At 56.7% G+C, this 23,238-nt stretch overlaps 13 protein-coding genes across 13 annotated transcripts; 8 read left to right on the top strand and 5 right to left on the bottom strand.

Moving 5' to 3' along the window:
* Positions 1–212: 212 nt before the first annotated feature.
* FA10DRAFT_157765 (hypothetical protein) lies at positions 213–3,089 on the top strand. Its single transcript, XM_025518138.1, has 8 exons — positions 213–348; positions 416–645; positions 709–908; positions 966–1,140; positions 1,208–1,566; positions 1,623–1,687; positions 1,747–1,907; positions 1,962–3,089. Exons 1-8 carry the CDS (start codon positions 301–303, stop codon positions 2,956–2,958), a joined length of 2,235 nt encoding a protein of 744 aa, XP_025375419.1. The 5' UTR covers positions 213–300; the 3' UTR covers positions 2,959–3,089.
* On the bottom strand, positions 3,086–5,486 carry FA10DRAFT_268430 (hypothetical protein). Its single transcript, XM_025522328.1, has one exon. It carries the CDS (start codon positions 5,414–5,416, stop codon positions 3,221–3,223), a length of 2,196 nt encoding a protein of 731 aa, XP_025375418.1. The 5' UTR covers positions 5,417–5,486; the 3' UTR covers positions 3,086–3,220.
* Positions 5,487–5,607: 121 nt separating this feature from the next.
* On the top strand, positions 5,608–6,517 carry FA10DRAFT_268429 (hypothetical protein). Its single transcript, XM_025522327.1, has 3 exons — positions 5,608–6,118; positions 6,179–6,297; positions 6,363–6,517. The coding sequence occupies exons 1-3, from the start codon at positions 5,626–5,628 to the stop codon at positions 6,453–6,455; spliced, it is 705 nt and encodes a 234-aa protein (XP_025375417.1). The 5' UTR covers positions 5,608–5,625; the 3' UTR covers positions 6,456–6,517.
* Positions 6,518–6,668: 151 nt separating this feature from the next.
* FA10DRAFT_157284 (hypothetical protein) lies at positions 6,669–7,918 on the top strand. Its single transcript, XM_025518135.1, has 3 exons — positions 6,669–6,817; positions 6,907–7,408; positions 7,669–7,918. Exons 2-3 carry the CDS (start codon positions 6,971–6,973, stop codon positions 7,909–7,911), a joined length of 681 nt encoding a protein of 226 aa, XP_025375416.1. The 5' UTR covers positions 6,669–6,817; positions 6,907–6,970; the 3' UTR covers positions 7,912–7,918.
* A 555-nt stretch (positions 7,919–8,473) lies between these two features.
* FA10DRAFT_157135 (hypothetical protein) lies at positions 8,474–9,619 on the top strand. Its single transcript, XM_025518132.1, has one exon. It carries the CDS (start codon positions 8,650–8,652, stop codon positions 9,286–9,288), a length of 639 nt encoding a protein of 212 aa, XP_025375415.1. The 5' UTR covers positions 8,474–8,649; the 3' UTR covers positions 9,289–9,619.
* Positions 9,491–10,750, bottom strand: FA10DRAFT_268426 (nagb/rpia/CoA transferase-like protein). The gene is made up of 2 exons (XM_025522326.1): positions 9,955–10,750; positions 9,491–9,886 (listed from the first exon to the last, which is right to left on the bottom strand). The coding sequence occupies exons 1-2, from the start codon at positions 10,671–10,673 to the stop codon at positions 9,571–9,573; spliced, it is 1,035 nt and encodes a 344-aa protein (XP_025375414.1). The 5' UTR covers positions 10,674–10,750; the 3' UTR covers positions 9,491–9,570.
* Positions 10,751–10,780: 30 nt separating this feature from the next.
* On the top strand, positions 10,781–15,135 carry FA10DRAFT_303202 (hypothetical protein). The gene is made up of 2 exons (XM_025525212.1): positions 10,781–14,691; positions 14,759–15,135. Exons 1-2 carry the CDS (start codon positions 10,922–10,924, stop codon positions 15,096–15,098), a joined length of 4,110 nt encoding a protein of 1,369 aa, XP_025375413.1. The 5' UTR covers positions 10,781–10,921; the 3' UTR covers positions 15,099–15,135.
* On the bottom strand, positions 15,062–16,615 carry FA10DRAFT_157419 (hypothetical protein). The gene is made up of 4 exons (XM_025518137.1): positions 16,054–16,615; positions 15,895–15,997; positions 15,807–15,835; positions 15,062–15,745 (listed from the first exon to the last, which is right to left on the bottom strand). Exons 1-4 carry the CDS (start codon positions 16,339–16,341, stop codon positions 15,383–15,385), a joined length of 783 nt encoding a protein of 260 aa, XP_025375412.1. The 5' UTR covers positions 16,342–16,615; the 3' UTR covers positions 15,062–15,382.
* Positions 16,411–17,811, top strand: FA10DRAFT_268423 (S-adenosyl-L-methionine-dependent methyltransferase). Its single transcript, XM_025522325.1, has 4 exons — positions 16,411–16,610; positions 16,694–17,155; positions 17,222–17,482; positions 17,545–17,811. Exons 2-4 carry the CDS (start codon positions 16,721–16,723, stop codon positions 17,785–17,787), a joined length of 939 nt encoding a protein of 312 aa, XP_025375411.1. The 5' UTR covers positions 16,411–16,610; positions 16,694–16,720; the 3' UTR covers positions 17,788–17,811.
* A 163-nt stretch (positions 17,812–17,974) lies between these two features.
* On the top strand, positions 17,975–18,544 carry FA10DRAFT_268422 (hypothetical protein). Its single transcript, XM_025522324.1, has 3 exons — positions 17,975–18,076; positions 18,154–18,257; positions 18,324–18,544. Exons 1-3 carry the CDS (start codon positions 17,998–18,000, stop codon positions 18,366–18,368), a joined length of 228 nt encoding a protein of 75 aa, XP_025375410.1. The 5' UTR covers positions 17,975–17,997; the 3' UTR covers positions 18,369–18,544.
* Positions 18,545–18,584: 40 nt separating this feature from the next.
* Positions 18,585–19,923, bottom strand: FA10DRAFT_233076 (glycoside hydrolase/deacetylase; the record flags this gene model as incomplete). Its single annotated transcript, XM_025518934.1, has 2 exons — positions 18,585–19,656; positions 19,730–19,923. 2 exons carry the CDS (start codon positions 19,921–19,923, stop codon positions 18,585–18,587), a joined length of 1,266 nt encoding a protein of 421 aa, XP_025375409.1.
* Positions 19,924–20,802: 879 nt separating this feature from the next.
* Positions 20,803–21,647, top strand: FA10DRAFT_268420 (Mog1p/PsbP-like protein). Its single transcript, XM_025522323.1, has 3 exons — positions 20,803–20,937; positions 21,004–21,120; positions 21,191–21,647. The coding sequence occupies exons 1-3, from the start codon at positions 20,867–20,869 to the stop codon at positions 21,582–21,584; spliced, it is 582 nt and encodes a 193-aa protein (XP_025375408.1). The 5' UTR covers positions 20,803–20,866; the 3' UTR covers positions 21,585–21,647.
* An 18-nt stretch (positions 21,648–21,665) lies between these two features.
* On the bottom strand, positions 21,666–22,403 carry FA10DRAFT_232362 (hypothetical protein; the record flags this gene model as incomplete). Its single annotated transcript, XM_025518903.1, has 3 exons — positions 21,666–21,751; positions 21,817–22,014; positions 22,100–22,403. The coding sequence occupies 3 exons, from the start codon at positions 22,401–22,403 to the stop codon at positions 21,666–21,668; spliced, it is 588 nt and encodes a 195-aa protein (XP_025375407.1).
* Between the last annotated feature and the right edge of the window lie 835 nt (positions 22,404–23,238).

The following is a 23,238-nucleotide window of genomic DNA, read 5'->3' as shown; positions in this document are numbered from 1 at the left end:
ACGACGCGGGTGGGCAAGCTTTAATTGGATCACGTGCGTCGCAACTTCGGTCCAAGAATCGAATACCGCCGCCCTTTGCCGTCCGTCACATCGACAAGTCTATCAACTACTCGCGGGCTTCTAAAGACGACCTGACTAGCTCTCATGTCTCCGCATCAGCCTTCGTAGGCACTCACTGTCTGACTTCCATCAGCTCACGCCTCTTCGCCAAATTTACGCATCTTTGCACGAGTGGCGGGAGGGTGGAAGCGGAGCAGCAGAGGGACGAAGGTGGCACCACCTTCCTTCTATTTTTTCGATATGGCCGCCAATTCTGCTGTGTCCGCCGAGCCATTTGCTGATCTACCTGTAGGTTGTCACCTATTTTCTATGCCGCTCGTCTCTGTCTTTTGCTCATAGATGCTACTCTCCTTAGAATGTCCTGAGAGTTGTATCCTTTCTGAAGGTGACCGAACTCAAAGCCCTCATCAAAGATATCAACGCCAGAAGGACAGGGGGGAATATCAGCACGGCGGGAAATAAACCACATCTGATCGAAAGAGCCGAGGGCTTTTTCAAGACTTGCAAAGAGATTGGCGATCTCGTCAATTACGAGACAGGCCGAAGGGACCTCGAGCGTTACTATGGCAGCCCTGTAGTTGGCGCGTGAGTACCTCCGACGACATCTTTCAATTTCTGATCATCTGACCCTGTTGGCTGCCATCGTAGCACAAGACCGTCGCGATATGCGGGGCAAGGTCATGGCTACCAAGCAGGCAATCATGTTCTCGGAGGAGTACCTTCGAACAAGTTCTCGAGCAGCTCTTCTGTCAGCGGTGGTGGCTACAATGGCGCCGCGCCTCGCTTCAGTGTCAACGGAGCCTACGGGAACCACGCTGGCACCTCTTCAGGTGCAAGCTATCCTCATGGTGAGCTTCACCAAATGTTCACCTCGTTCCGTGCGCTGAGTCGGAACCTTCGAACAGCCCCTCGTGTTTCTTCGACAATCACAAACTTTAAGCGCTCTCCTTTCGTGCAGCCCAAGGAGTGGGTGTGCGGACCAGTGACAGCTTATGAGGCGCCCGCACAGAATGAGAGGAAACAGGCGTCGCTGTTCATATACCTAAAACCTGAGCAAGTTGCTCTGTTGGAGCAGAAAGAGTGAGTCATGACACCTGCGGCCAGATCGATCCCAAGCCATAATTGATCGGTCTTCTCAATCCAACAGTCATCAGCTTCGCTTATTTTCGGCACCAAAGCCGGCTTGGGATCTCGGACAGAATCCAAATCATCCAGTCACGGTTGAGTTCCCCGTCGTTTGCGAGCTTCGAGTCAACAAGACGCCGTTGTCCGTCAACCTAAGGGGTGGAAAGAAGGGGCCTGCCAAAGTGCTCCCCCCAAACCTCAACAAGGACAAAGCCCTCGCCTTGACTACTGGTCGCATGAACCATGTCGAAATGTTGTACGCAAACGCGCCTAAAGCATACATCCTCGCTGCGGCTATCTGCTCGGTCGTCGATAGCCCCTCGTTGGTCTCGACGCTCAAAGCAAATAACCTCAAGCCTAAAGATGTGGTGCTGGGTAACAGTGAGCTTGCTGTATCTTTCTATGAAACTTCCGAAAGGATGCTGACCTCTTTACAGTGAAAAGAGCTGCAGATGACGATGACGTCGAGGTAGGCGAGGCATCCTTAAGCCTCAAGTGTCCAGTGAGTCAGCTAGTGCCATTGGCTCATGAAGAGGTGCTGACACTTTCGCAATATAACAGCTCAGTTACATGCGCCTTCAAACTCCGTGTCGTTCGGAGGCATGCACACATGTGCAATGCTTTGATGCGTTGTCGTTCTACTCTATCAACGAACAAACACCTTCTTGGCAATGCCCGGTCTGCTTCAAAAGCGTGGATCCGGCATCTTTGTTTTGGGACGGGTGAGTAGAGGCTCTTTCCCAAAATCCGCAAGCTTCTCATCACCGTCCTGGCAGCTACGTCCAAGACATTCTGGATAGGGTGCCTGAGGAGGTGGAAACTGTCCTCACCGACGCAGTTGGCAACTGGCGCACATCCAATGACGCGATCTCGTCGGGAAGGGCGTCAGCAACAACAAGTCAGCTGGGAGCCAACCGTGGTACGGACAATAGAGAAGCGAGTGGCACGGCGACACCACTGCAGACCGACTATCGACCGAACTCGAGCAGTGAAGACGCATCGAAGAAGCGCAAGCATTCGGAGGTCTTTGAGATAATCGATGATGATGAAGACGACGGCGACGACGATGTGCCTTTGAAGTCAAAAGCACGGCCGAACGGAAACGGCTTTCAGCCTCAGACCAATGGTTCTCCCAGTGTTCCACCAGAAGGGGAGCAATCATCGGCCCAGATTATTGATCTCACCTTCAGTGACTCGGAAGACGACGACATTCCAACACCGCCTTTACCTCCCTCGGCTGGGCTTTCATCGACTGTCACCTCGGTAGCGCCTACCACGCGTCAGTATCCCTCCACCTTTTCTTCTTCCCATTTGGGAACCAACGGTGGTGGGACTGGCCATGCTGATAGGCTCACCGCTCCTTCGTCCTCCAGCTACAGTATAATTCCGCGCGTCCCTTTTCAACCTCTTGATTTGCCGCGGCCTACGACGACATCGTCGGCACAAGCCCCTGCTCCCGCACCGAGTTCAGCACCACCCCAAGTGCCAGATGCATTAGGGCGACAGAACACGGCAAGCAACGAGGCAAGTTCAGTGACGGACCTACATCGACCCAGAACACCACCAAGAGAAGGTGGAGATTCAGATGAAGAGGATGGTCAGATAAACACTCCATCAAGGGCAAATAGACAGGCACCGCCATGGAGCCGCTGGGACGAGGAAGACGGCAGCTTCGATGATGGCGACGATCGACTCTATTTTGACGCCAGAGCGGGCTTAGGCGGTGGCCAAGCGCCTGTCGGGCAGATTGGAGCCTCTAGCATGGAGCAGTGATGTCTCCTCTCGCTTTCCTCTTCCTTCCCCTTTTTTTTTCACATTTCGTCTTGTCCTATCATCATCCCGGCGAGTCCTTTCCTACCGCATATCTACCACTTTTCCCCTCAGTCATCATCTTCCTCACCCCGCACGAGCTAGACACCTGTTGTAACTGTACCGATAGCACTTTTCTCTCCATCTCTGAAGCGAGACACATCAATCGTCATTGTCTCTGATTCTTGAGCTGATGATGATGCTGATAGATTTGATGTTGATGATTCTACAAGATGCTGCTGTTGCTGCTGCTCTGCGATGTATGTATGCTGTCCACCGTCTTTCTACTCTGGACCCAAGCATCCCAGTCGAACGATGAAATCTCATCCCTATACCAAACCGTCGTTCCTGTCGATGAGGACTCGCCTGCTCCGCCATCGTCTCTGACAAGCCGGCCCCAGCCGGTCTCGACCGCTTCGAGCATCTCCTGGATCAACGCCAATGGCGCTTCCTCGGTCCTTGCAATGTCCATCGTCGATATGCCCACTGCCTTGTTCTGCTCGGTGCGCCGCCGCGCCAGCTCGCTGAGAACTCTCTCTAGGAACCTCTGATCATCGAATCGAGGCGTGACGAGGACCCTCAGCCCGCTCCGAAACGTCCTCATCGAGATCGGGGGGCTGGTCCACTGGGGAAGGTGCGTGTTCGCCACAGCCAGGAGCGTTGATGGAGAGAGTAGAGCCACGCCTCGGGCTCGATTCCAGATGCACCAGGCTTCGTCCAGCGCGACGATGCCTCTGCCACCCTGGTCTCGCCACTTTGCTCTTTGTTTGGCTGTCGCAGAGGACTCAAGGCTGGCGAGAACCTCGCCGCGTCCCATCAGACCTCTGCCTTGATCGTGTCGTCCCTTTACGGCACCGTTGGATGTTCCCGATGTATTGAAATCGTAGAGCAGGCCTCCAAGCTCCCTCGCAAGGCCCCGGTGGTACTCTGCCTCGTCGCGCGCCATGTCGGGCGTCAGTGCTGGTGTGGGCAAGCCCAAACGGAGGAGCGAAGATCGAATCAATGTAGCAGCGGCCTCATCCTCGGCTCCTGCGCTCTCTCCTCGTTCTTGTGAGCCAACTCGCGCCGCCTCTTGCTTCGTCAGCTTTGCATTGAGGCTCTCTGCGAATTCGACCATTTTCTTGGCTTGCCCCATGAGCGCTTCGAGATCCTTGATGGCATCTTGCATTCCCTGATGCTCCTCTCTCGACTGCAGCTCCATCGTCGAAAAGATGCCTTCGATGCCAACTCGTCTCGAAGCCGCAGCTGCATTCGGCGAGGACAGCCCGACAGCGCCAGGATCCCTTCCGTCAATGTTTCGATAGGCTCCCGACATGCTTGATTCTCCTTCTTCCCGGGTTCTTTTCCAGGCTTTCATCTGCAACGTTGATTTGAGCAGGTTGTAGAAGGCTTTGTCCCCGCCTCTTCGGAATGAGAGACGAACGCTATCGTGCTTCTCAGCGGGCAGTGCTGTACCGTAGTCGTCGTCATCGTCTTCGTCACCGTCATCGACCAACGCATCGTCGAGGCTCACGACCGGGTGAAAGTCATTCTTTCTCCGAGCAGAAGTAGTGAGCTCAGCTCTTTGTCCATTCGTCTTATTTCTTCCGTTCTCCACACGGGCAGCCGTTTGTAGGGCGTTGACATCGATAGAGCCCAACGGCGTGTCGCACATCTCGCAGCGCACCATCGACGGGTGGTTTGAAAATGTACACACGGGGCACGAGACACCGCCATTTTCGCCCGCTGCGACCGCGGTTGGTGCAGGGGAAGGACTTGGGGAAGGGACAGCCTGATGGCTGTTGAAAGCCCGAGGGTCAGCTTCGATCTCCTCGTTGTCACGGGGCACACCACAGAGCTGGCATTTCAATGCTACTCCTGCCCCTCGCACTTGATCTATCGGGTTGCTGAAGGCGCAGACCCGGCAAATCCAAGTCGTCTTTGGCAGAGGCGACGAGCCGAGATCCTGGACGGTTGCATTCAGCCGCCAGTCCTGATGCTGGGTCGCAGAAAGCGACGAGGTCGACTTCCTTGGGCTTGGAGAGGGTACAGGAGAGTCGATTCTCGCCGCAAGATTTGCCCGGCTGTTGTTGTTGCTCTGGCTTCTGCTGCTGCTCGAGCTCGGTGTCGGTAGACCGGCATCTCTTTCTGCTGATCGAAGGCCCAGTGTGACTTTGGGGCTGCTCTTGAGGAACCCAGCGTAATACTCTGAGTTCTTGACAAGGTCCAGATCGAGATGGCAGCTGTGCTTGTGCGGCTCCTTGTCGTCGATGTAGAAGAGCCGATGCGACGTCAGATAGACAGTGCCAGAGGAATGTGGCAGTGACTTTGACGGGCCGGAATAAAGGCCGACAGAGGCGCACAGCGTCACGACCTCCTCCGAGGGTGCCAGATGTGCGCCCAGGGACGATGTCGTCAGCGATATGGGCTGGAAGCGGTCCATATCGTCTACTACCGCGGCGATGGCGACAAGACCGATAGCCTCGTTTCCTTCATTGCGCTCCTCGTCGTTGCCAGGGCGCTGTCACTGAGCGCGGAGCAACTGCCAACCTAAAAATCACTTTGATTATGTCAGCTTATTGGTGGACTTCTTGTGCCTTGGCGAACGCGCGCTCCGTTCCTCAGAATGCGCCAGACCTAATCCACACCAACATGACAAGCACAGCACGCAGGGCAGACGCCACATCACCGGCTCTCTCGCTGAGCTTGCGAGTTGCGCTCCTCGAGTCGCTCGTTGTCGGTCGATCGCAGCTGGGTAATGGCGTATCAGCCGCGAGCGACGCCAATATATCATCTACCTCGCGATCGATCCTCTCCAGGACGCTGCAGGCGCAGGAGAAGCTAGACGAGGCGCTCAAGCCTCATCGTCCAGTCAGCCAATTCGCAGCAGACTACAGTCACAATCGTCCTTATCTCATTCCATCCTTTGCAACACTCGGTGGCGGCACATCGCTGACGTCATCCCAAGATGCTGGCAAGGGAGAAGGGGAAGAGCAAGCGCTACCAGGAGGGACCACCATGACACCACAGACCCAGGTTGCGCTCTTGCTAGAAGCTGAGCAAGACCTGAGGGACCTCGAGAGAGACTTGAGACAGTGTCAGACGCTTGACGAGCGGGGCGTGGCGGGAGCAGGCAAGCTGGCAGGTGAGAACTGCGTTGTGCCTTGCTCTCTGCCCTTCTGACCTTTCCCTACTCCTCTTCTAGACCACGAAGCACTAACTCCCAAAGTGGAGGAACTGAAGGCTTCAGCATCGAAAAAGTCAAAAGACGACAATGCCCTCGAAGAACAAGTAATGTCTCTAGTCGAGGACTACAGTCGATACGTGAGTAATGGCGAGCATGTCGCCTGTACAAGTCAGCTGACCATGTTCGATTACGCCGCCACCAGGTCGAGTCCATCTCGCAGTTGTTCATACATTGGGATCACGCACTCAACGACCTCGAGCTGCAGGTCGGCGCCATGGAGAGGAGCAGGGCGTGACACGGTCCCGGTCGACGTCTCTTGTATTCATAGTCATCTAATACCCACATTCGACTCCCTCGTTGTATTCATTCCACAGCTCCGACAGTCTTCTCTCCGTTCTTTTGAAGGTTCTCAGCCAAGAGGGAAAACGGTCGCTCAAAGTTCTTGTCGGATCCACCCTACACGGTATCTTCTCAGGTCGCGGCCGTGCAGTCTGGATGACAGAATTTTCGACACCCACGCCTGGATTATTTTTCCTTCATGTTGGAGTCGCGTTGGAGTGCAAGGGTCCTGGCGTTGCCAAACGCGTCATGATGCAGAGGGGGCTGGGGATAGCCCGTGCGCTCAATCCCGCCTATAGCTGACCCGCAAAATAATAGGTGCCCAGCTCACGTAACTTTGGCCTGTCCTCCCCTCCTTCCTGACAATCTTCCACATCCCTTCTTCATCCATCCACCCCTTCGTCAAGCCGACGAAACGTCCTTCATCTGCTATAAACATCTCTCAAGCGCATCAATCAGCCTTTAGCTAAGATGGACATCCCTTCGCGCGTGGGCGTCGAATACGTCAAGAAGCTCTTGACCCCCGATGCTCGATCTATCCACCTCCTCGCCTTCGGCACCGCCCTCGGCAGCCAGGTGTGGGTGTCTTTCGTCGGCGGTCCGGTGCAGTACGCAAACCTGCCCCGCCAGACCTTTGGCGTCATCCAGAGCAAGATCTTTCCCTACTTCTTCGGCCTCAACGGCGCGCTCAGCCTCCTTCTCGTTGGAACCCTTGCGAGGGAATTCAAGGTGATCCGCGAACACCCTTTCGACATCTTTGACTCCACCGTCTACCAGGCGTTCACCCTGGCGACGTGTGCCGTCAGCCATATTGTCAACGGCCTCGTCATCGGGCCCGCCAGCTCCAAGATCATGTTCGACCGTCACCGCCAGGAGCGTGAGGAGGGCAAGGACTGCAAGGACGAGTCAGTGAGTAGCCTGCCATGCTTGTCCTGGTTCCGATGTCTGGAGATGCCATCAACCCTTTGGTCTCTTTGATATCCACGACTTCGCGTTTCTTTCCCCTTTCGGCGTGGTCGGGGCGGCTGGTGCGAGCGCCTGGGGACAGACGCGCACGTGGCATTTTTAATCCTCTCCTGCGTCGCGCTTCTGGGCCCTCACCGCCATTGCCACCTCACTCTCCCATCCATCATGCCATCCATCCACCGACTAACGGTTTTCCTGCACAGGCCTCCGACAAGATGAAGACGCTCAACAAGGAGTTCGCCTCGCTCCACGGCATCTCGACATCGCTCAACTTCGTTGCCATGGGTGGCCTCATTTTCCATGCTCTGGTGCGTCGCAGTTTTCCTGGCTCTTGCTTCTCATGGATGCATCCGCGCTTGGTCGCGGAGATTTCCCTTGTTCTTGCTGCCGCTGCTGCTGCTATTGGGATCACGACGAGCATGTCGAGAAAGGCCATCCACCCGTGATGACATTTCCCGGCTCATGCCATCAGCATCCATCCGCTTTGTCCTCCCTCTCTTTCTTTTCCTTGTCGGGTCGGAGAGCCGCTGGCGCCGCAACGGCCAGAAAGGGTTGCTATGCGGATGGCCACAAAAGACAGAAACAGTGCGACTGGGCGGCAGAAATGCTGCTCGTCTGTTCTTTTTTGTGTTGAGTGGACGGACATATAGCGACTTCTTTGTGGGAACGAGCGTGCGTGAGCTGGATACGAGGCTTTACAAGATAGGTTGGACTTGTTAAGGAAGACGAACGAAAGCGAGAGAGCGATTCGAATCGAGCAAGGCAGAGACGAGCAAGCGAGCAATCGAAGAGCAGAAGCGTAATGTGCCGGCGGCGACGTAGGCGGGTTCATCCTAATAAGAGGCCCATGTCAAGTCTACACAAAGTCGCGCGTCCGGCTACGCCGATGTGTGCGAATTAGGCAGGATCAGCAGCAAACGAGATCGAGTAGCGAAGAAAGAAGAAGAGGATTCACCACCGTGCGAATAGTCGAGTATGAACGATAGTTAAGGGCTGCAGCAAGCATTCGATGAGGCAACTACCACCATAAACACCCAACATCAACCTCTGTACACCCACCAATGCATCGATGGGTCTGCATCTCATGTCAACGTGCCACCACCATCAGCATACCTACGTTGTAGAGCCGATGACGATGACGAAGAGGACGACGCTCACAGTTCCGCTGCGAGGAAAGAAAACAGATGAAGCGAGGGAACAGAACGGAAAGGATGAAGACAACGATAAGCGAGACCGATGAAGAAGACGAGCTTGATAGCAGACGATGCGAAAAGGCGAAATTCCCTTTTGACGACCCACCATCACATTCAGTTCACCTTACCGCTCAAACTTTAAAGGCGAGAAGGATAAGCATCAGCGCGATGAACGAACACACTGCCGTCTATCATCTTCACCGAGTCATCAATAACGCAGCACAGTCTCTCATCCCCCGTCTCCTCCCCCTTCATCTTCGTCTGTTCGACAACCCGTTTGGATCGTTATTGGACGTGAACCGCATTCTTTCTTCTTCTCTTATACCCTTTTTGGTTCTTTTTGATCTTCTTTTTGGGTTCTGGGGGCTTCTTGTGTCCAGCGTGCTCTTCACTTCTTTTCCCGAACGGGACGGTCGAGGAGAGCACCTGGAGGTCGGGGAATGCAGGCTTGTTCACCCCTGGCCGCCGATCTCGTTTATGGCGACTCTCTCTCGTCGGTGTCGGTGCCTTGCGGCTCTCTCCACGGAATTTGGGGCAGAGGGGGTGTGGGCGTGCTCTTGGATGGCTGGGCTGCAGAAGAAGCACGTCGAGAGGCGTGCTTTGACGAAGCACCATAGCAAAAAGCACTGATGCGGTGATGTTGGCTTTTCTCGTCTCGCCGTGTTTCTCAAGCAGCAGCAGCAGCAGCAGCAGCAGCGACTACTATCCAAATGCTTCCTTGGGATTAGACTGGAAAACTGACGATTGCCTTCTCTTTTCTTCAGTGGCTCGCCAAGGTCGGACTGCCATGGAGCAGCCTCAAGAGGGTTCTCTGATGCGCTCAAAGTCTAGCGTAGGTCTTTCAAGTCAATAATGTAGCCGTGATGATGGATGGAAAGGTGGAAATGAAAGTGATGTTGCATTAGAATGATTTTAGTCTGCGTTGCCGCCGTACACGGCCAATAATGCGTCGCCTACGCCCGAGGGAGTGAGCACGCCGACATCGCTAAAGAGAAAGGTGACGAGGTCTGGTGATGTGTAATCCACGGCGGGATTCTTTTCCTCCATCTCTCTCGTCATGAGTCTGGTCCCTCGGAGTCTGTCTTTGCCGGGATCCTCGTCCATTGCGCTTGCTGAAGATGAGAGCGTAGGCGTCGCGTCTTGTCTCGCCGTCGAGGCATGCAACGGTGATGCAGAGGATGTGGGCAGGTCAAATTGCGATAGCGGAAAGATCCGCAAGAACTTGTAGCTGAAAGAGAGGGTAGGTATTGTCCCGTGAGCATCACCTAAGCGAGCAGAACTGGTCGGCCAACTCACCTCTCTGCGGCTGCGTAAAACGGTTTCCGGTAGGCCTTGGCGACGAGGGCAAGGTTGAGGGTGCCGATGCAATTGAGCAGGCCACCGCTCTCGCACACGCCCTCTGCGCCGACGAGGACGAGGTCGATCCTTTCGCCCATGTATGCTGTCGCTGCATCGCCAATGACTGTCGTGGGTATTCCCGCGCTTGTCAGCTCGTCGTACGTCTTGAGACCGAGCCCGCTCGGCCTGGACTCAGTGACAATGACGCTGATGCTGTTGCCGCGCCGGGCCGCGGCCAGCAGGATCTGCATGACGACGCGCGAGTACGAGTGGGTGAGGACGACGGCATCGTCCTTGATAAAAGCCATGGAGAGGTCCACAATCTTTTCGCGGCAGCTCGGCACCGTCTTTTCGGCAAACTCGCGCGCGAGGTCGACGAGCGTCTGCTTCTGCACACCAAAGTCGGCCGAGGCATCCCACTGCATCGTCACGACGAGCCGCTTAAAGAGGTCCAGCCCCGCCGTGGCAGGCACGGGATTGGGCAGTGCGGCCTTGAGGCGCGACGAGTGGGTGTTGATGAGCGCAATGAGCTCCGAGGTGGTGTTGCTGGGTATGTGGGTGATGACATCGCACAGCGCAAAGATTGATGCGATCGGCATCGGCGTCGACGGCGACGAGGCGAGGAGCTCATGGTAGGCCGACACAATGTCAAACGATGACGAGGCGTCCTGCGTCATCTTGTCGGGTTCAGTTCGGTCCGATCCAATCCAGTCAGTCAAACAACCTAAAGCCAAGCCGTCGAGCAGGGAAAATGTCGCGCAGGTAGAGAGATGTAGAAGCAGGGGATGTCCGGCTTCCGAAAAACTGTAATTCTCTCTCAGGGCCTGTGTGCGGGTGTGTCGTTGGTGCACAGGCGCAGCTCGCCTTCTCACCTCGACAAAGATGCGATAGCCATTCCGGGAGCGAAGAACGTGCCACGGCCGACATGTCTTCAGTGGACGAAAAGCAAGAACCACAAGCTCGGAGACGCAATGCTAGCGCTGCGCCGCCGAGGGACACGAACAAGGATGCGCTTGCGTCCTACCTCGTCTTTGGCTTATTCGGCATCATCGTATTCGCCAGTGCCGTTCGCGACGGTCACATCACCCCTCAGTCCGCGTCCAATCTCGCCTTGGTTCTCCTAGTACCCGTCTTGGCCATCTTGTGGGTGCTGACTGCGGTGATTGCTCCTCTCTTTGTGGCCTGGCTCGCCGACAGCCAGAGTGCCTCGTCGCCCATGAACGACGGCTTCGACTACACTGCCACTCTGCGCCGTATCACAAAGCAGATTACGCCAAAGAGAGTGCGAGATGTCGATCCCACTTTTGAGCCCATCCACCCTCAGTCGTCGGCAGTCTCTACCTCGGCAGACGACATCGTGCGGCTGATTCTACGTGACTTTGTCGAGAGCTGGCACACGCCCTTGCTCCAAGGAGGCCGCTCCAGCTTCATCACTATCGTGGAAAAGACGATACGCGAGTCGGTCGGTGTTCTGGCCTCCAGACTCTCGCAGGTCGATGTCGCTTCGATGGGTGTGCAAAAGCTCCTTCCGAAGCTCACTGCGCATATGACGAGCTTCTACGAGGCCGAGGCAAAGTTGCACGAGGGTGTTCGAGAGTACGTCGAGGATGACGATGGCGACGTCTTCTTGGCCGGTCTCTACGACGGCGGCCGGCTACATCCTGCCGTGGGGAGCACGGCGAGTCCGGACACAAGAGTGACGGAGATCGATCACCTCCGAAAGCTCTCAACGAGGATCCTCAAGGGCGTCATGCCGCCATCTGAGCAGGGCAGCAGGCCAGTCTTCATCATTGTGCGCGAAATACTGGCCTGCTCCATTCTCAAGGGGGTCATCGACAGCCTCTGCGACCCCGACACGCTCAACAGCCTCATTGACGAAAAGGTCGGTGCCGCTCTGCAGGAGCAGAGGCTCGTCAACAGGCTTCGAGAGGCCCTGGACAAGGAGGCAGGTACCGTATCAGTCACCCCTCCCTCGGCATCGACGACAACAACACCCCACAGCTTTTTCCGAGGACCATTGAAAAGAAACGTGAGCAGCGGTGGGAAGGGGAGTCAGTCGTTCGACAATTTCCTGGAGCAAGTCTCGAGCTACTCTTCCATCCTCGAGGCAAGGAGGACGAGGAATGATCTGATGCAGCAGATTCGCAAAACAAAAGCCGATCTGCTCCAGAGGCAAGAGGAGAGCGACGAGATGCGCCGAGTTGCCTCACAGGCTTACCTGAGCCGGCTCGAGATTGCCCTCGAAGCCCTTGACCGGAGGCTCGATCAGCTCAGCGCGAAAGAAGACCAGCAGCCGGGCAAGTCTTCGTCGCCGCAACCATCGGTGGTCGCGCCAAAGGATGTGAGCCTTCAGGTCGTCCTCACTAGCCCGTCTGCCATCTCGCATTTTCTCGAGTTTGCCGAGGCCAGGCGTCGGTCGATCCTGGTCCAGTTCTGGCTTTCGGTCAACAGCTTCAAGAATCCCCTCGAAGATGTCGAAAGCGGGACGGAAGACGAAGAAGAAGCTGCAACGTCATTTAAGGACGTCAAAACGCTTCGTGAAGACGTGCAGCTATTCACAGATCAGTACTACTCATCGCAGCTTATTGCTCAATGCGTCAAATCAGCCTACATCGATGTCGCCATGGCGTTTGTACAGACAACGGCAGACATGCCGAGGGCAACACAAGCTCAGATTAGAAAAGTGCGCCAGAGCGTCGTTCGTGCACAGCGTCAGGTCTACGTCGAGATGCTCGAGGAAGATTGGCCGTTGTTCCAAAAGACTCCAGGCTGGTACAAGGCGATTGATGACATCAACAGGAGCGCTACGCAGATGACCGCTGTCACAGCGGGGCCCAAGGTAGAAGCCGAAGACGGCAGCGAGGACGATGGCAACGAAGCACCGAGGCCATTGACGAGCACTCGTCCATCTAAAGGTGGAATACCCGGCGGAAGAGCGGTTTCCGATCCTCCAATGGCAAGAAGGCGATCGGACCATGCCGATCTGTTCGGAGACGAGCCTCGATCTCCTCAGGTACACTCCTCTTCCTCTCGATTCGAGACAACGTCTAGCTCTCTCTTCGGCTCTGAGGATGAACGTGGGCAAGCCAGCTCCACCAGGTCTACAGCCTATTCGAACGACATTGAGCAATTGATGGGCGGAAAGGGCGGCAGCACCTTTGACGGCCTCGCTTCGAGGACGCCCCTCTTCAGAGAGGCTCTCTTTGAAGAAGAGGATGAGGCTGGCGGTGAGGAAAGTGGCGGCGATGGAGACGATCTTCTGGAGGCCAGAGACGGCTTCGTGCGCGTTGACAAGATGGACGCCATAGAGTCGGCCCTGGCCAACATCCTCCACGAAGACGTCGCCGCTGCGAACAGCATAAGACCGCGACCCAAAGCACAGCGCAGCGCTTCCACAGCAAGAGAGCTTAGACCAGCCTTCCGAAGAGCTTCTCCGAGTGGCAACCAGGGTCAGACGCGTCAAGCCATCTTCGATGACGACGACGAGAACGAGCGCAGCACCGAGCAGCTTCAGCAACAACAACGAACAGCACCTCAGCAGCAACCAAAAGCTCTCCACCACCTGACTTCGGCAGACCTTTCAGCTCGCCTGGGGCGCGTGGAAGCTCGCATTCAACATCTTCGAGGCCAAGAAAGCGTCCTGGGTGCCCTGGTGCGCAAAGCAGAGCTGACAGGATCGAGCGAAAAGGAGATGCGGCTGCTCCGAAAGAGTCAAGAGTCCGTCGCTCGCGAGCTGAGAGAGCTGGAGTTTGAGCAAGGCAGCATCCTCGACCAGCAGATTGAGGCAGACGACGTCAAGCTCGATCCGGCCTCGACGCGAGTCACGATCCAACAGGCCACCACAAAGCTCGATGCCGAGGGGAAAGAATATGCCCTGTACCTCATCGAGGTGACCAATCTGACCTCGGGTAGCAACCAAATGCAGAATGGCTGGGTCGTGGCCAGACGGTACAACGACTTCTTCCTCCTGCACACCAAGCTCAAGGAGGGCTACCACGAAGCACGCACTCTGGAACCTCTGTTCCCGGGCAAGAGACTCGTTGGGCTGGTCCACTCGCACTTTGTCGAAGCGAGACGCATGGCTCTCGAAAAGTACCTCGCCGCACTCGTGCGATCTTCCAAGGCCATCTGTCAATCGGGCGAGCTCAAGGCATTTCTGAGACAGTCGAATGCAACCATCACGGCAGAGGTGCTCAACGTAGCCTCTTCTCATTACGCTCCGCAGCTGCTCTCACCAACCGCGGCTGCCGCACCATTGCCAGCCATCGGTGCGAGAAGCCCAGGTCTCGTTTCGAGTCTCTTTAGAAGCGTCACAGGTGTGGCCGAAGGCTTCGACGATTTTCTCTTTGGGCCGAGCATGCTCGACATAGTGCTAAACCGCCTCTCGACATCCAATCTGGGCGACCTTGTCAGTTTGCCCGACTTTGAGCGTTTGGCAGCTGTCACAACACAGCAGCCACCACTGTCGTCGATCTCGACACACTTGTCTTCCGCTATGGCTCCCTCTCAAGTTGCAGCGGCGGCCGAGCTCAAAGATGTCGCTTCATCGAATCGTCCGCACAAGGTTCCGCCGTTTACAGCCCCTATATGCGATGCTCTGATCGAGCTATTCGAGCTGAAACGCGAAGACAATTGGCTCAGGAGACTAGCCCTCGTCATGGTGCTGCAGCAAGCGCTCGGAGGGACAATCGAAAGGTTGGTGTTGCCGCTTCCTATGCTGCCTTCTGCCGTTCCATCTCACTGACGCTGAATTGCCCAACAGAAAGGTACGCCACGTCGTCTCGTCAAGCCTCTCACCCTCTTCCATCCTCGCGTACCTCGCAGCGTTCCGAGACACACTTTGGCCCGATGGCAAGCTCAGGCAGCAGCAAGGCCAGCGGCAAAGAAGCTCTGGCGAAAGGCAAAGGCTGCGAGAGAGCGCCCACCGGAAGCTGTCGACCCTCTTGCCAGATCTAGCGGCCCACTTTGTCGGGCGTGACAATGCAAGGCGGGCCGCGAGGCGCGGATGGGCCTTGTTGCAAAACAAGCGGCTGAACAAGCACATTGTATATACCCTCATTGATCTCGTCGTCGAGGATCTCTTTCCGGATGATGATGATTGAGCTCCGATATACCCTTTCCATGCTACAATACACCCACTCCTTCCTTTCTAATTCTCAGGTGGTGTCCATATGATCGTCGCCTTGGCCTCCTGCTTGCGCGTCTCGCTGAGGCTGTGGTTCCTCATCATCTTCAACGTCCTCTTCTTCCTCATCTTGGCCCCCGCCCTCCTCTTTGACCTTGATCTGGTCTTTTCTCTTCTCGATGTCCTCTTTCAGCTTCGGATTGTCCTTTTCAAGCTTATGCAACGCCCTCTTGAGGTTGGCCTTGGCCTTCTGTACCTCTGTCATCGGCTGCCTCTTCTTCTTTGGCTTTCCCCGCTTCGTAAGCTTGACTCCGCCGTCGGGCTGCCCCGCGCCCGCTTCGCCGTCCGACGCGCCATCGTCTGCGAGCCCCTGTCCTTCCTCATCCGCGTCGCTCTCCCCCTGCTCCTCGGCCTGTGCGCTAATCGCCTCCCCAACGTCGTCCTTGTGCACCCAGCCGACGCCCCTGACCCAGCGAAAGTCCTTGTAGGAAACAAGGGCAAGGGGTGCCGCGCCCCTCTTCTCCACGGCCGAGGGCCCGTCTGTGGCGTTGAGCGGACGCAAGAGGGCCGCCTCGCGCTCCGACAGGTTGCTGGCGGGCTCGAGAACGACGCGCTTCGAGATGGCCCCGGGCACCGCGGGCCGCGAGCTCGACGGGGCTGGACTTGGGCCGAGGGGCGTGATGACCGTCTGCTCGTTCTTTGCCTTGGTCGGGTCTGTGCTTGCCGTGATTAGAAAAGCTGTGGATATGAACGAAAGAGGGAGCTCGACTCACCTCGATCAAGGTGAAGGAGAAGCTCGGTGCCGAGCAATTGATCCCATCTGCCTTTGAATGTCAAGTTGCCCAGCTTGAAGAATGGGTGGTCCGTCTCGAGTCCCTGTGGGATACATCAGCTCACAGACATAGAAAAGTAAGAGAAAAGAACAGACTCACCGTGACAGTGTACTCGTGCGACATGTGGGCTAGGCGAGCAGACTTGGAGCCAAGGTCGAGCATGATGAGGTCCTCCGTCTCTTCGTACTCCCATTCGTCGGCCTCCTCCTCCTCCTCCTCCTCCTCCTCTTGCCCTGCTTCGTCGGCCGTGGGGTCCGCTTGACGCGGCTCGCTGCTGATCGAAGAGGATGCCCACGGACCAGACGACTGAAAGTGCGGAACACGGTTCCACAACGACTCGGGTGGACAGCCGTCGTAGAGGGGCGACCTCGATGTCGAGGGTGCCATGCTCGTTGTCGGGACGATGACCGTTGATGTTGGACGCGTCGGAAAATCTAAGGCTGCTTCACGTTCAGACCATCGTGTTCGAAGTAGAGCGTTCCGTCCGTCAAGTTGTTGACCATCTCAATAAGCTCGGTGATCCTTCCACAGGATTGTCCCACTTGCAAGTTGCCAAACGAAAGGGCACCACCTGTGAAGCTGGTGACAGCGGACCCGACGGTAAGAGTTCCGATCGACCTATGTAGCCATTTGGACATAGTCGTCAGCGGCCGGTGGTCAGTGCGAAGAAAATGACTCGACAGGATCCTCACTGACTGCTTCGGCCTTTGTCGTCGCCCTCGTCTCGTCTCCACTCCAGGTATTTCAACCATCAGAAAGGCATATCATGAGCGAGTACTACGACGCTGGCTTCGACGTCGACGCCTACTTGGCGTCTCGTCCTCGCTACCCCGCATGCATCTACGACCGTATCCTCGGCTTCCATGTCGGACGGACGGAGAGGCTGCTTGACCTCGGCTGCGGCCCAGGCCAAGCTTCCTGGCCCTTGCTCGACCACTTTGAAAATACTTTGGGCCTCGACCCGGGAGAGAAGATGGTGCAATCGGCCCAGTCAGCACTAAAGGACCTCGAGCGCAAGAGGGCCAAGTCGTATCAGGACCGGGTCCAGTATCGGGTCGGGTCAGCTGAGAAGCTCGAGGGCGTCGAGGACGGGAGTGTCGACGTCGTCGTGGCGGGGACGGCGGCTCATTGGTTTGAGTACGAGAAGATGTGGCAGGAGGTCCAGAGGGTCACCAGAAAAGGGTCCACCGTAGCTTTTTGGGTGAGGGGTTCGCACAAGCACAAGGCCGGGCAACAGAGACAATAAAGCTGACGGTGGAAGTCACAGACGTATGACATCGCCTACCCGAAGGAGCACGGTTCACTTGCAAAAATCGTGTCTGACAGCGCCTACGTGGATCTCAAGCCCTTACTCAACGAGCCGGGGAGTAGCATCATCAGGAGTCTCTATCGCAAAGTGCCCCTGCCGGCGGACACCAATGCGTGGGAAGAGTCAAGTCTGCAGACTTATCCCGTCTCCGAAGACGACTTCGTTCCCGTCTTGCCCCCACAGAGGGGCAGAGAGGGAAATTGGGAGCTTCTTTTTGAGGTAAGACACTAGTCGAATGAGGAACTTACAAGAAACGTCAGCGCTGACATTTCCCTGTGAAGGATGTGACGACGTGGAAGGAGCTCGCGGCCGTACGAAGAACCAATTCGAGCTACCTGAATTGGTGCCGGCTCAACCCTGGTGTGCCCCAAGAGCAAGACATTGCAAGCATACAAGTTGGGGCGATGCGAGCGGCGGTGCTCAAGGAACGCAAGGAACGGGGAATTGGGTTAGAGGAAGGGCTCGACGATGAACATGTACGCATGATGAGGCCAATGGGTCTGCTCCTGCTTAGGAGGCGCTAATGAGAATAAGAATTCGGAAGGGCAGCGGCGGTGAATAGGGAGAAGACACTGTAGTAGTTGTAAGAAACGCGCTTCTGGGTGTCGGTGTCAGTGTCCGTCGTCCACTTGACAAGGTTGAACTGAACTGAGAACGCGTCTCGCGACGTGCATTGTCACTGCTCTCTCTCCTCCACCATCAAAACCTGAGACCACAACACCCTGGTTCTCGAAATGGACCAGTCGTCGAGCACGGCGGCGGGCCAGCAGAGGGCTTCCGAGAGATCGTCGGCCGAGCAACAGTCGATGGACCGTGAGTAGCGGGGCAAGCACGCAGACGTAGGAGAGTGTGTGCGAGCGAGAACTAATGCGAGCATATCAACCACACAGTCCTCTTTGACCTCGCTCAACTGCTCAACACGGGCCTGTCGAGAGAGCAGCTGCGCATCTGCACAGATCTCATCCAAGCGGGCGAGAATCCGGAAGCAGTGGCGGTAGGTGTCGTAGAAAGGAATCCTTGTGGAGCCTACCGATCTGGGAGCTAACACGGGCGAGCACAGACCATTGTCAAGGAGCTGCGAAAAGAGGCAACAAAGCAAAGATAGCAGGCGCTTCGAGCAGAACGCTGTCCCTCGCCGCTGTTGTATTTGATAGAGGGAGGCTTGCGAGAACAAATGAATTGGACATTAAGCGGGTTGTTCATAACCGCAGCGACAGGAGGAAGACGAAGGAAAGAGAAGCGTATGGTGCTGGAAGGAGAGGCAATGTTCATTTCTTAAGCACACCTAGTGAGACGCTTTGCTGATGACAGCAGTTTCTTCTCAAGCGGCAAAGAAGGCGAGACCGGCAATGGTGGCGCACAGAGCTGCGAGGCCCGTAGACGCGACGACGGCCATGGCATCGCTGCTGTTACTGCCACTGCTGCTGCTGCCGCTACTGGTACTACTGCTGCTGCCAGAGGCGTTCGACCCAGTCGTCTGAGCGCCCACACTGGCGCCGCTCTTCGACGCAGTCTTGCTCCAGTCACCAAGCTTGGGCGCATTTGCCGAGCCAGGCGCGGCCGTGGGGTCGGTGACGTTGATGAATGTGTGGGTGGGGAGGATGTTGTCCTGCTTGGTGGGGGAGTCAGTGAGGTTATAGGCGTTGTTGTACGCCGGCAGGCCTTGGAGCGCCGAGACGTAGCCGACAAAGTTCCAGCCGTTCTTCTTGATGGCCTGCACCATGGCCTGGAACGCCTGTGCACCTTGGTTGGTCGTCTCATGGTTGAGCGAGACCCAGCCCGAGTTGTTGCTCGTCTTGGTGGCCCAGCCGACCTCTGCGTTGCGCACAAAGTCGAGGTTGGGCGCGCTCTGAGGGCAGCCCGACACGTTTGCCGTGCCAGTGTCCTGGCGGAGGCACCAGTCGTCGGCGTCGCGGTCCCACATGACGTTCTGGAGCCCAAAGACGTTTCTGGCAATGGCGCGCACACGGTTGTCAATGACGCCCTCAGGCGGGCGGAGGTACATGGGAATGTAGCCGCTGACGTCGTAGATGATCTGCATCGTCCAGCCCAGGTCGCCAAGCACCTCCATGTCCGTCTTTGTGGCCTGGAGCGTGTGGGACCAGGTGTGAACGCCGAGGTGCTGCTTCTGCTGCGAGTTGACGAGCTGCTTCATGACGTCCATGTTCCAGTAGATGGCCGAACCGATGAGAAAGTGCGTGACCGAGATCTTTTCGTCGTTGAGGATCTGGAGGTAGGGGATCGTGCCGTTGGGCGTGGGGCCATCGTCAACGCCGAGGGCGACCATGCCATCGGGCGCAGCGGCAATGTCGTTGTTGAGGCACTTTTCCGTGCCCCACTCGCAGGTGCCAGTCTGGCCACGGGGCGTGCCAGCGGGATAGTCGACGAGACCGCTTCGTTGAGACGAGTCCTTGGGTCAGCCTTTTGTCTTATTCTCTCTCACTTTCCCCGCTTGGACAAACTCACGCAGCATTGGGCGTGGCGACGGGAATGTTGGGAATCAAGCCAGCAGCCTTGACCTGGTTGTACTTGTCCACCCATGCCTTTGGCAGCGTGTCGGCAGTGGGCGACGTGGCGCCAGGCGCGGGGTATGGCGTGCCCGTGCCTGGTGAGACGGTCGTCTGCTGCCGTCGCTCGAGACCGTCACGCTTCATAGCCATGGGCATCATGTCGTGAAGGTCGCCACAGCGCCGCTTGGTGTGCGGATCCCGGGCAACGGGTGCATCTCTGGTGGCGTAGAAGGGGTCGCGCTTCAGCAACTCGAGCTGAGGGTCGCCACCCGTCCAGAGCTCGACGGGACCGCTTCGGCTGTCGTGGCGACGGATAAAGAGATCGGCAGCCGGATGGTTCTCGTTTGCCACCCGGGCGGAACCCATCGACGTGGCCAGGGCCAGGAGGGCCGTGGTTAGGGGAATAAGCTGCATGGTTGGCTTGAGCAGGATTCCAGTTGCCTGACGAGGCGGTGAGGGGTTGATGTAGAGACGTGTGCCTCCCTTTCAATGAAGAAGAAAAGTCAAGAGAGAGAGAGAAGGAGAGACGAGGATAGGCGGTTGGAACAAAGGAGGGTCGAAGAATTCAGTTGACTAGGCTTTGAGTAGGTGTCGTAAGGACCAGGACCCCTTTTGCGCTCTATGAAATTTCCGAGCCCCTATGGGAGCCCAAGCAAATTTTGATTGAAGAAGAACACAGGACCTCGGAGGCCCGCGCCGCCGCTGTCGATGCCATCCTCATCTATCTTCTTCCGCTAATATGCGTTCTTCGACTGCTGCGCTCGCATGCATTGGCACTGCACAAACAAAAGAAATCGAGATCCAAGCTTTAAACTAGGAAGAAATTAGGTGGAGGGCACTGTATTCCTATAATAGGAAACAGCTGCGACAAAGTGCCTGATTGAAAAGGCTTGGCGCAGGATGGCTTGCAGCCAGGCCCACAACTTAGGAGGCCCAAAAAGTAGGTTTCCGTTTCGGTCCACGGAAGGATTCAATGACACAAGTTGGATTCTCAAGCACGTGAGAAAGTGTCGATGACCGATCCATCCCATCAACGGAGCGGATCCGTGCGGCGCGACAGATTCTCAGCTGTCATTAGAACTAGACAACAGACATGCCAGGCCGACGACCGCTTTTTGGTGGGGCCATCGAGGCAGAGGTACCGTCGAAGCTTATCGATGCGAGGTGAGGAGCGCGGAGATCTTTCTGTCCGCGCGCTTGCTGAACGACTAGAGACGCGGGCACGCACAGCGAGCTTCGCCAGGTGCCCGACACGCAAGAGGTGCTCTTGAGCCCCGACTCAGACGTGACCCTCATCGTCGAAGTTTTGCAGCGAGTCGACAAGGATGACCTAGGAGAGGCGATTAGGTGCGGCTATCTTCTTTGTTGCTGCGTCGTGGAGAGAGTATCTGCTAATGCGATGAATACCACCCTCTAGCTTCCACTTCGACTCGCTCGCCCACGACAACTCCGCCTCGTCTTCGTCGGTGACGCAAATCTTTGCCCTGCCCGGCACCACGCCCTCGCCCACCTTCAGCCCCTCTTCGCTGTCCAAGGACACGCCCACGCCCTCGCCCTTGGCCCTCGTGGGCGAGCAGCAGGTGCCCAAGTTTGGCAAGCAGGAGCTCAACGACAGGGTCAGGATTTGGCTCGCCCTCTGGCGGCTGTCACCGGCAAAGAATGTCGACCTGGTTCTGAGCGTCAATGAGCCGCTCAAGGGCGACGATGTGCTCCAAGCCGACGACACCTCGTCTTCGTCAGAGGCAAGGGACTTGTTCGAAAAGGCCGTCACCAGCCTCAAGATTCAAGACTGGAACCTCTTCTCTGCATAAGGGCCAACGCTCCTCCTGTATAGTAGTGTTACTAGAATCATGACATTGCTACATTGTCTGCACTGCGCTGCTTTTGACGATCTAGAGCATGCAGAGCCCGACGGTGGCGAGGACCGATGCGCCAATGACAGTGTATCCAGTCGAGTACACGCCCTTCATCGAGAAGGCTGTTGGGAGAGAGAGACAGTCAGCCTCAATTTTTTGCGGTGCCCTCAGATTTTTCAACACTGACCTTTGCCGTAATCCCACAGCAAGTGACGGAGACCGTTGATGGAGTGGAAGCTGAAAGCGCCTGCGAGAGGTACTTTGACGAGGAGCTTGAGCCACACGGGTGCCATGGCGGCAAACTGAACGAGGTGAGCCGAATCAAGGACCTGTCCGACACCAGTGTACGGAAGAGCCAGGTAGGAGACCGCCCAAACGTAAAGCACTGCCAGAGAATTGAAACGAGTGGAAGAACACGATCAGACAAAAAAGCCATAGTGCAAGAGGGACGAAAGAAAAGAAGTACTCACGGGCGCTGACACCGGCACCGGTGATGCGGTTGAAGATCGATGCGATCCATGTGAGCTGGGGTTGGTAGATTGTGAAGTGGGGCGAGTTAGGGCGGAGGCTTCGCTGCTCATTGAGGAGCTTGAGGGCATCTTCGTGAGAGAGCTTCGTCGTGGCCACCTTGGACGTCGTGGCCGCAAACCTTTGCTGCTGGCGCATCTGCTGGGCCAGCACCAGGGTCCTTCTAACGGCCACCGACGCGGGGAGCGAGCGCGAGGCCATCAGGCCACCCTGACGAGCCAGCGAGGTGGGAAGGAGCGACGACATCGTTGGTGGTGATAAGTCTCCGGGTCGGAATGCGACGGCACTAGCTTTGTCCAATCATGGCGCGTCGCTTTGCAAATTGCCACGTGGGTTCAATAATCTCTCGCTCCATGGCTTTTCGCTCGCTCCTAAAGCATGGCGGCGTCAATCGCCGCCCAGTCGGTTTCCTGCTGTCGACGGACCTTAGTTCAATGATGGCCGCGCGCATCACGACGGACGATGTCGCGAATTGATGATGAAACAGGGACTCGACCTGGGGACGGCGAGATTGATTGAACCAGTTCTGGTACGAGACCGCCGTTCAGATGTGATGTCGCTTTGAAGGGCCGCACGGTGAAAATAGAGGCGGACATGGACATGTTCACACACAGAGCGCACGCCCCGCTCGCACGACCTCTTGTCTCTGAACGAGGAAGAAAGAGAGGGAAAACAAAATGAATATGTGACGCTGCCCGCCCATATCCCTCGTCTTTACCGTTGCCCCTTCAGCCATCGGCCAGCGACGGCCCTCAAGCCGATGAATGTTAGGCGAAAATGCCGACGGGCGAGTCGAGACAAGGAGTCAAGATCAGGAGGGGCAGAGGATCGAAATCCTGGGACGCCCCTAGCCTGTCCTTCGACCGACGTCTGTTACCCTGCGCTGACCAACTAGAGTGGGAAATGCAAGGACGGGGCGGGCCAGCGGTCGGTATCTGCGCCGAAACCCGTGGCAAACTCATCTACTGCGCGCGCGCGCACAGACACACCCAAGTCCTCGGCGAGAAGAAGCGGGCGGGCTTGAGGCAGGGTTTTGGCAAGCTTTTCAGGCCGAGAGAGAGGTGTTGTTGTGATTACATCG

Source organism: Acaromyces ingoldii (assembly GCF_003144295.1).
Source record: "Acaromyces ingoldii strain MCA 4198 unplaced genomic scaffold FA10scaffold_5, whole genome shotgun sequence".
NCBI lineage: Eukaryota > Fungi > Basidiomycota > Exobasidiomycetes > Exobasidiales > Cryptobasidiaceae > Acaromyces > Acaromyces ingoldii.
This window is presented reverse-complemented; position numbering and strand designations above follow the sequence as displayed.

Coding starts and splice junctions, on each gene's coding strand:
- FA10DRAFT_157765 (XM_025518138.1), top strand. CDS start 301: ATGGCCGCCAATTCTGCTGTGTCCGCCGAGCCATTTGCTGATCTACCT. Junction 349..415: donor AGCCATTTGCTGATCTACCT/GTAGGTTGTCAC, acceptor TACTCTCCTTAG/AATGTCCTGAGAGTTGTATC. Junction 646..708: donor GGCAGCCCTGTAGTTGGCGC/GTGAGTACCTCC, acceptor CTGCCATCGTAG/CACAAGACCGTCGCGATATG.
- FA10DRAFT_268430 (XM_025522328.1), bottom strand. CDS start 5,416: ATGGACCGCTTCCAGCCCATATCGCTGACGACATCGTCCCTGGGCGCA.
- FA10DRAFT_268429 (XM_025522327.1), top strand. CDS start 5,626: ATGACAAGCACAGCACGCAGGGCAGACGCCACATCACCGGCTCTCTCG. Junction 6,119..6,178: donor GGGAGCAGGCAAGCTGGCAG/GTGAGAACTGCG, acceptor CTCCTCTTCTAG/ACCACGAAGCACTAACTCCC. Junction 6,298..6,362: donor TCGAGGACTACAGTCGATAC/GTGAGTAATGGC, acceptor CGCCGCCACCAG/GTCGAGTCCATCTCGCAGTT.
- FA10DRAFT_157284 (XM_025518135.1), top strand. CDS start 6,971: ATGGACATCCCTTCGCGCGTGGGCGTCGAATACGTCAAGAAGCTCTTG. Junction 7,409..7,668: donor AGGACTGCAAGGACGAGTCA/GTGAGTAGCCTG, acceptor TTTCCTGCACAG/GCCTCCGACAAGATGAAGAC.
- FA10DRAFT_157135 (XM_025518132.1), top strand. CDS start 8,650: ATGAAGCGAGGGAACAGAACGGAAAGGATGAAGACAACGATAAGCGAG.
- FA10DRAFT_268426 (XM_025522326.1), bottom strand. CDS start 10,673: ATGACGCAGGACGCCTCGTCATCGTTTGACATTGTGTCGGCCTACCAT. Junction 9,887..9,954: donor TTTTACGCAGCCGCAGAGAG/GTGAGTTGGCCG, acceptor CCTCTCTTTCAG/CTACAAGTTCTTGCGGATCT.
- FA10DRAFT_303202 (XM_025525212.1), top strand. CDS start 10,922: ATGTCTTCAGTGGACGAAAAGCAAGAACCACAAGCTCGGAGACGCAAT. Junction 14,692..14,758: donor CTCGGAGGGACAATCGAAAG/GTTGGTGTTGCC, acceptor ATTGCCCAACAG/AAAGGTACGCCACGTCGTCT.
- FA10DRAFT_157419 (XM_025518137.1), bottom strand. CDS start 16,341: ATGGCACCCTCGACATCGAGGTCGCCCCTCTACGACGGCTGTCCACCC. Junction 15,836..15,894: donor TCTCCTTCACCTTGATCGAG/GTGAGTCGAGCT, acceptor CGGCAAGCACAG/ACCCGACCAAGGCAAAGAAC. Junction 15,746..15,806: donor AGGCAAAGAACGAGCAGACG/GTCATCACGCCC, acceptor CGGTGCCCGGGG/CCATCTCGAAGCGCGTCGTT.
- FA10DRAFT_268423 (XM_025522325.1), top strand. CDS start 16,721: ATGAGCGAGTACTACGACGCTGGCTTCGACGTCGACGCCTACTTGGCG. Junction 17,156..17,221: donor GGTCCACCGTAGCTTTTTGG/GTGAGGGGTTCG, acceptor TGGAAGTCACAG/ACGTATGACATCGCCTACCC. Junction 17,483..17,544: donor ATTGGGAGCTTCTTTTTGAG/GTAAGACACTAG, acceptor TTCCCTGTGAAG/GATGTGACGACGTGGAAGGA.
- FA10DRAFT_268422 (XM_025522324.1), top strand. CDS start 17,998: ATGGACCAGTCGTCGAGCACGGCGGCGGGCCAGCAGAGGGCTTCCGAG. Junction 18,077..18,153: donor CGAGCAACAGTCGATGGACC/GTGAGTAGCGGG, acceptor TCAACCACACAG/TCCTCTTTGACCTCGCTCAA. Junction 18,258..18,323: donor AGAATCCGGAAGCAGTGGCG/GTAGGTGTCGTA, acceptor GGGCGAGCACAG/ACCATTGTCAAGGAGCTGCG.
- FA10DRAFT_268420 (XM_025522323.1), top strand. CDS start 20,867: ATGCCAGGCCGACGACCGCTTTTTGGTGGGGCCATCGAGGCAGAGGTA. Junction 20,938..21,003: donor TCGAAGCTTATCGATGCGAG/GTGAGGAGCGCG, acceptor GGGCACGCACAG/CGAGCTTCGCCAGGTGCCCG. Junction 21,121..21,190: donor GACCTAGGAGAGGCGATTAG/GTGCGGCTATCT, acceptor ACCACCCTCTAG/CTTCCACTTCGACTCGCTCG.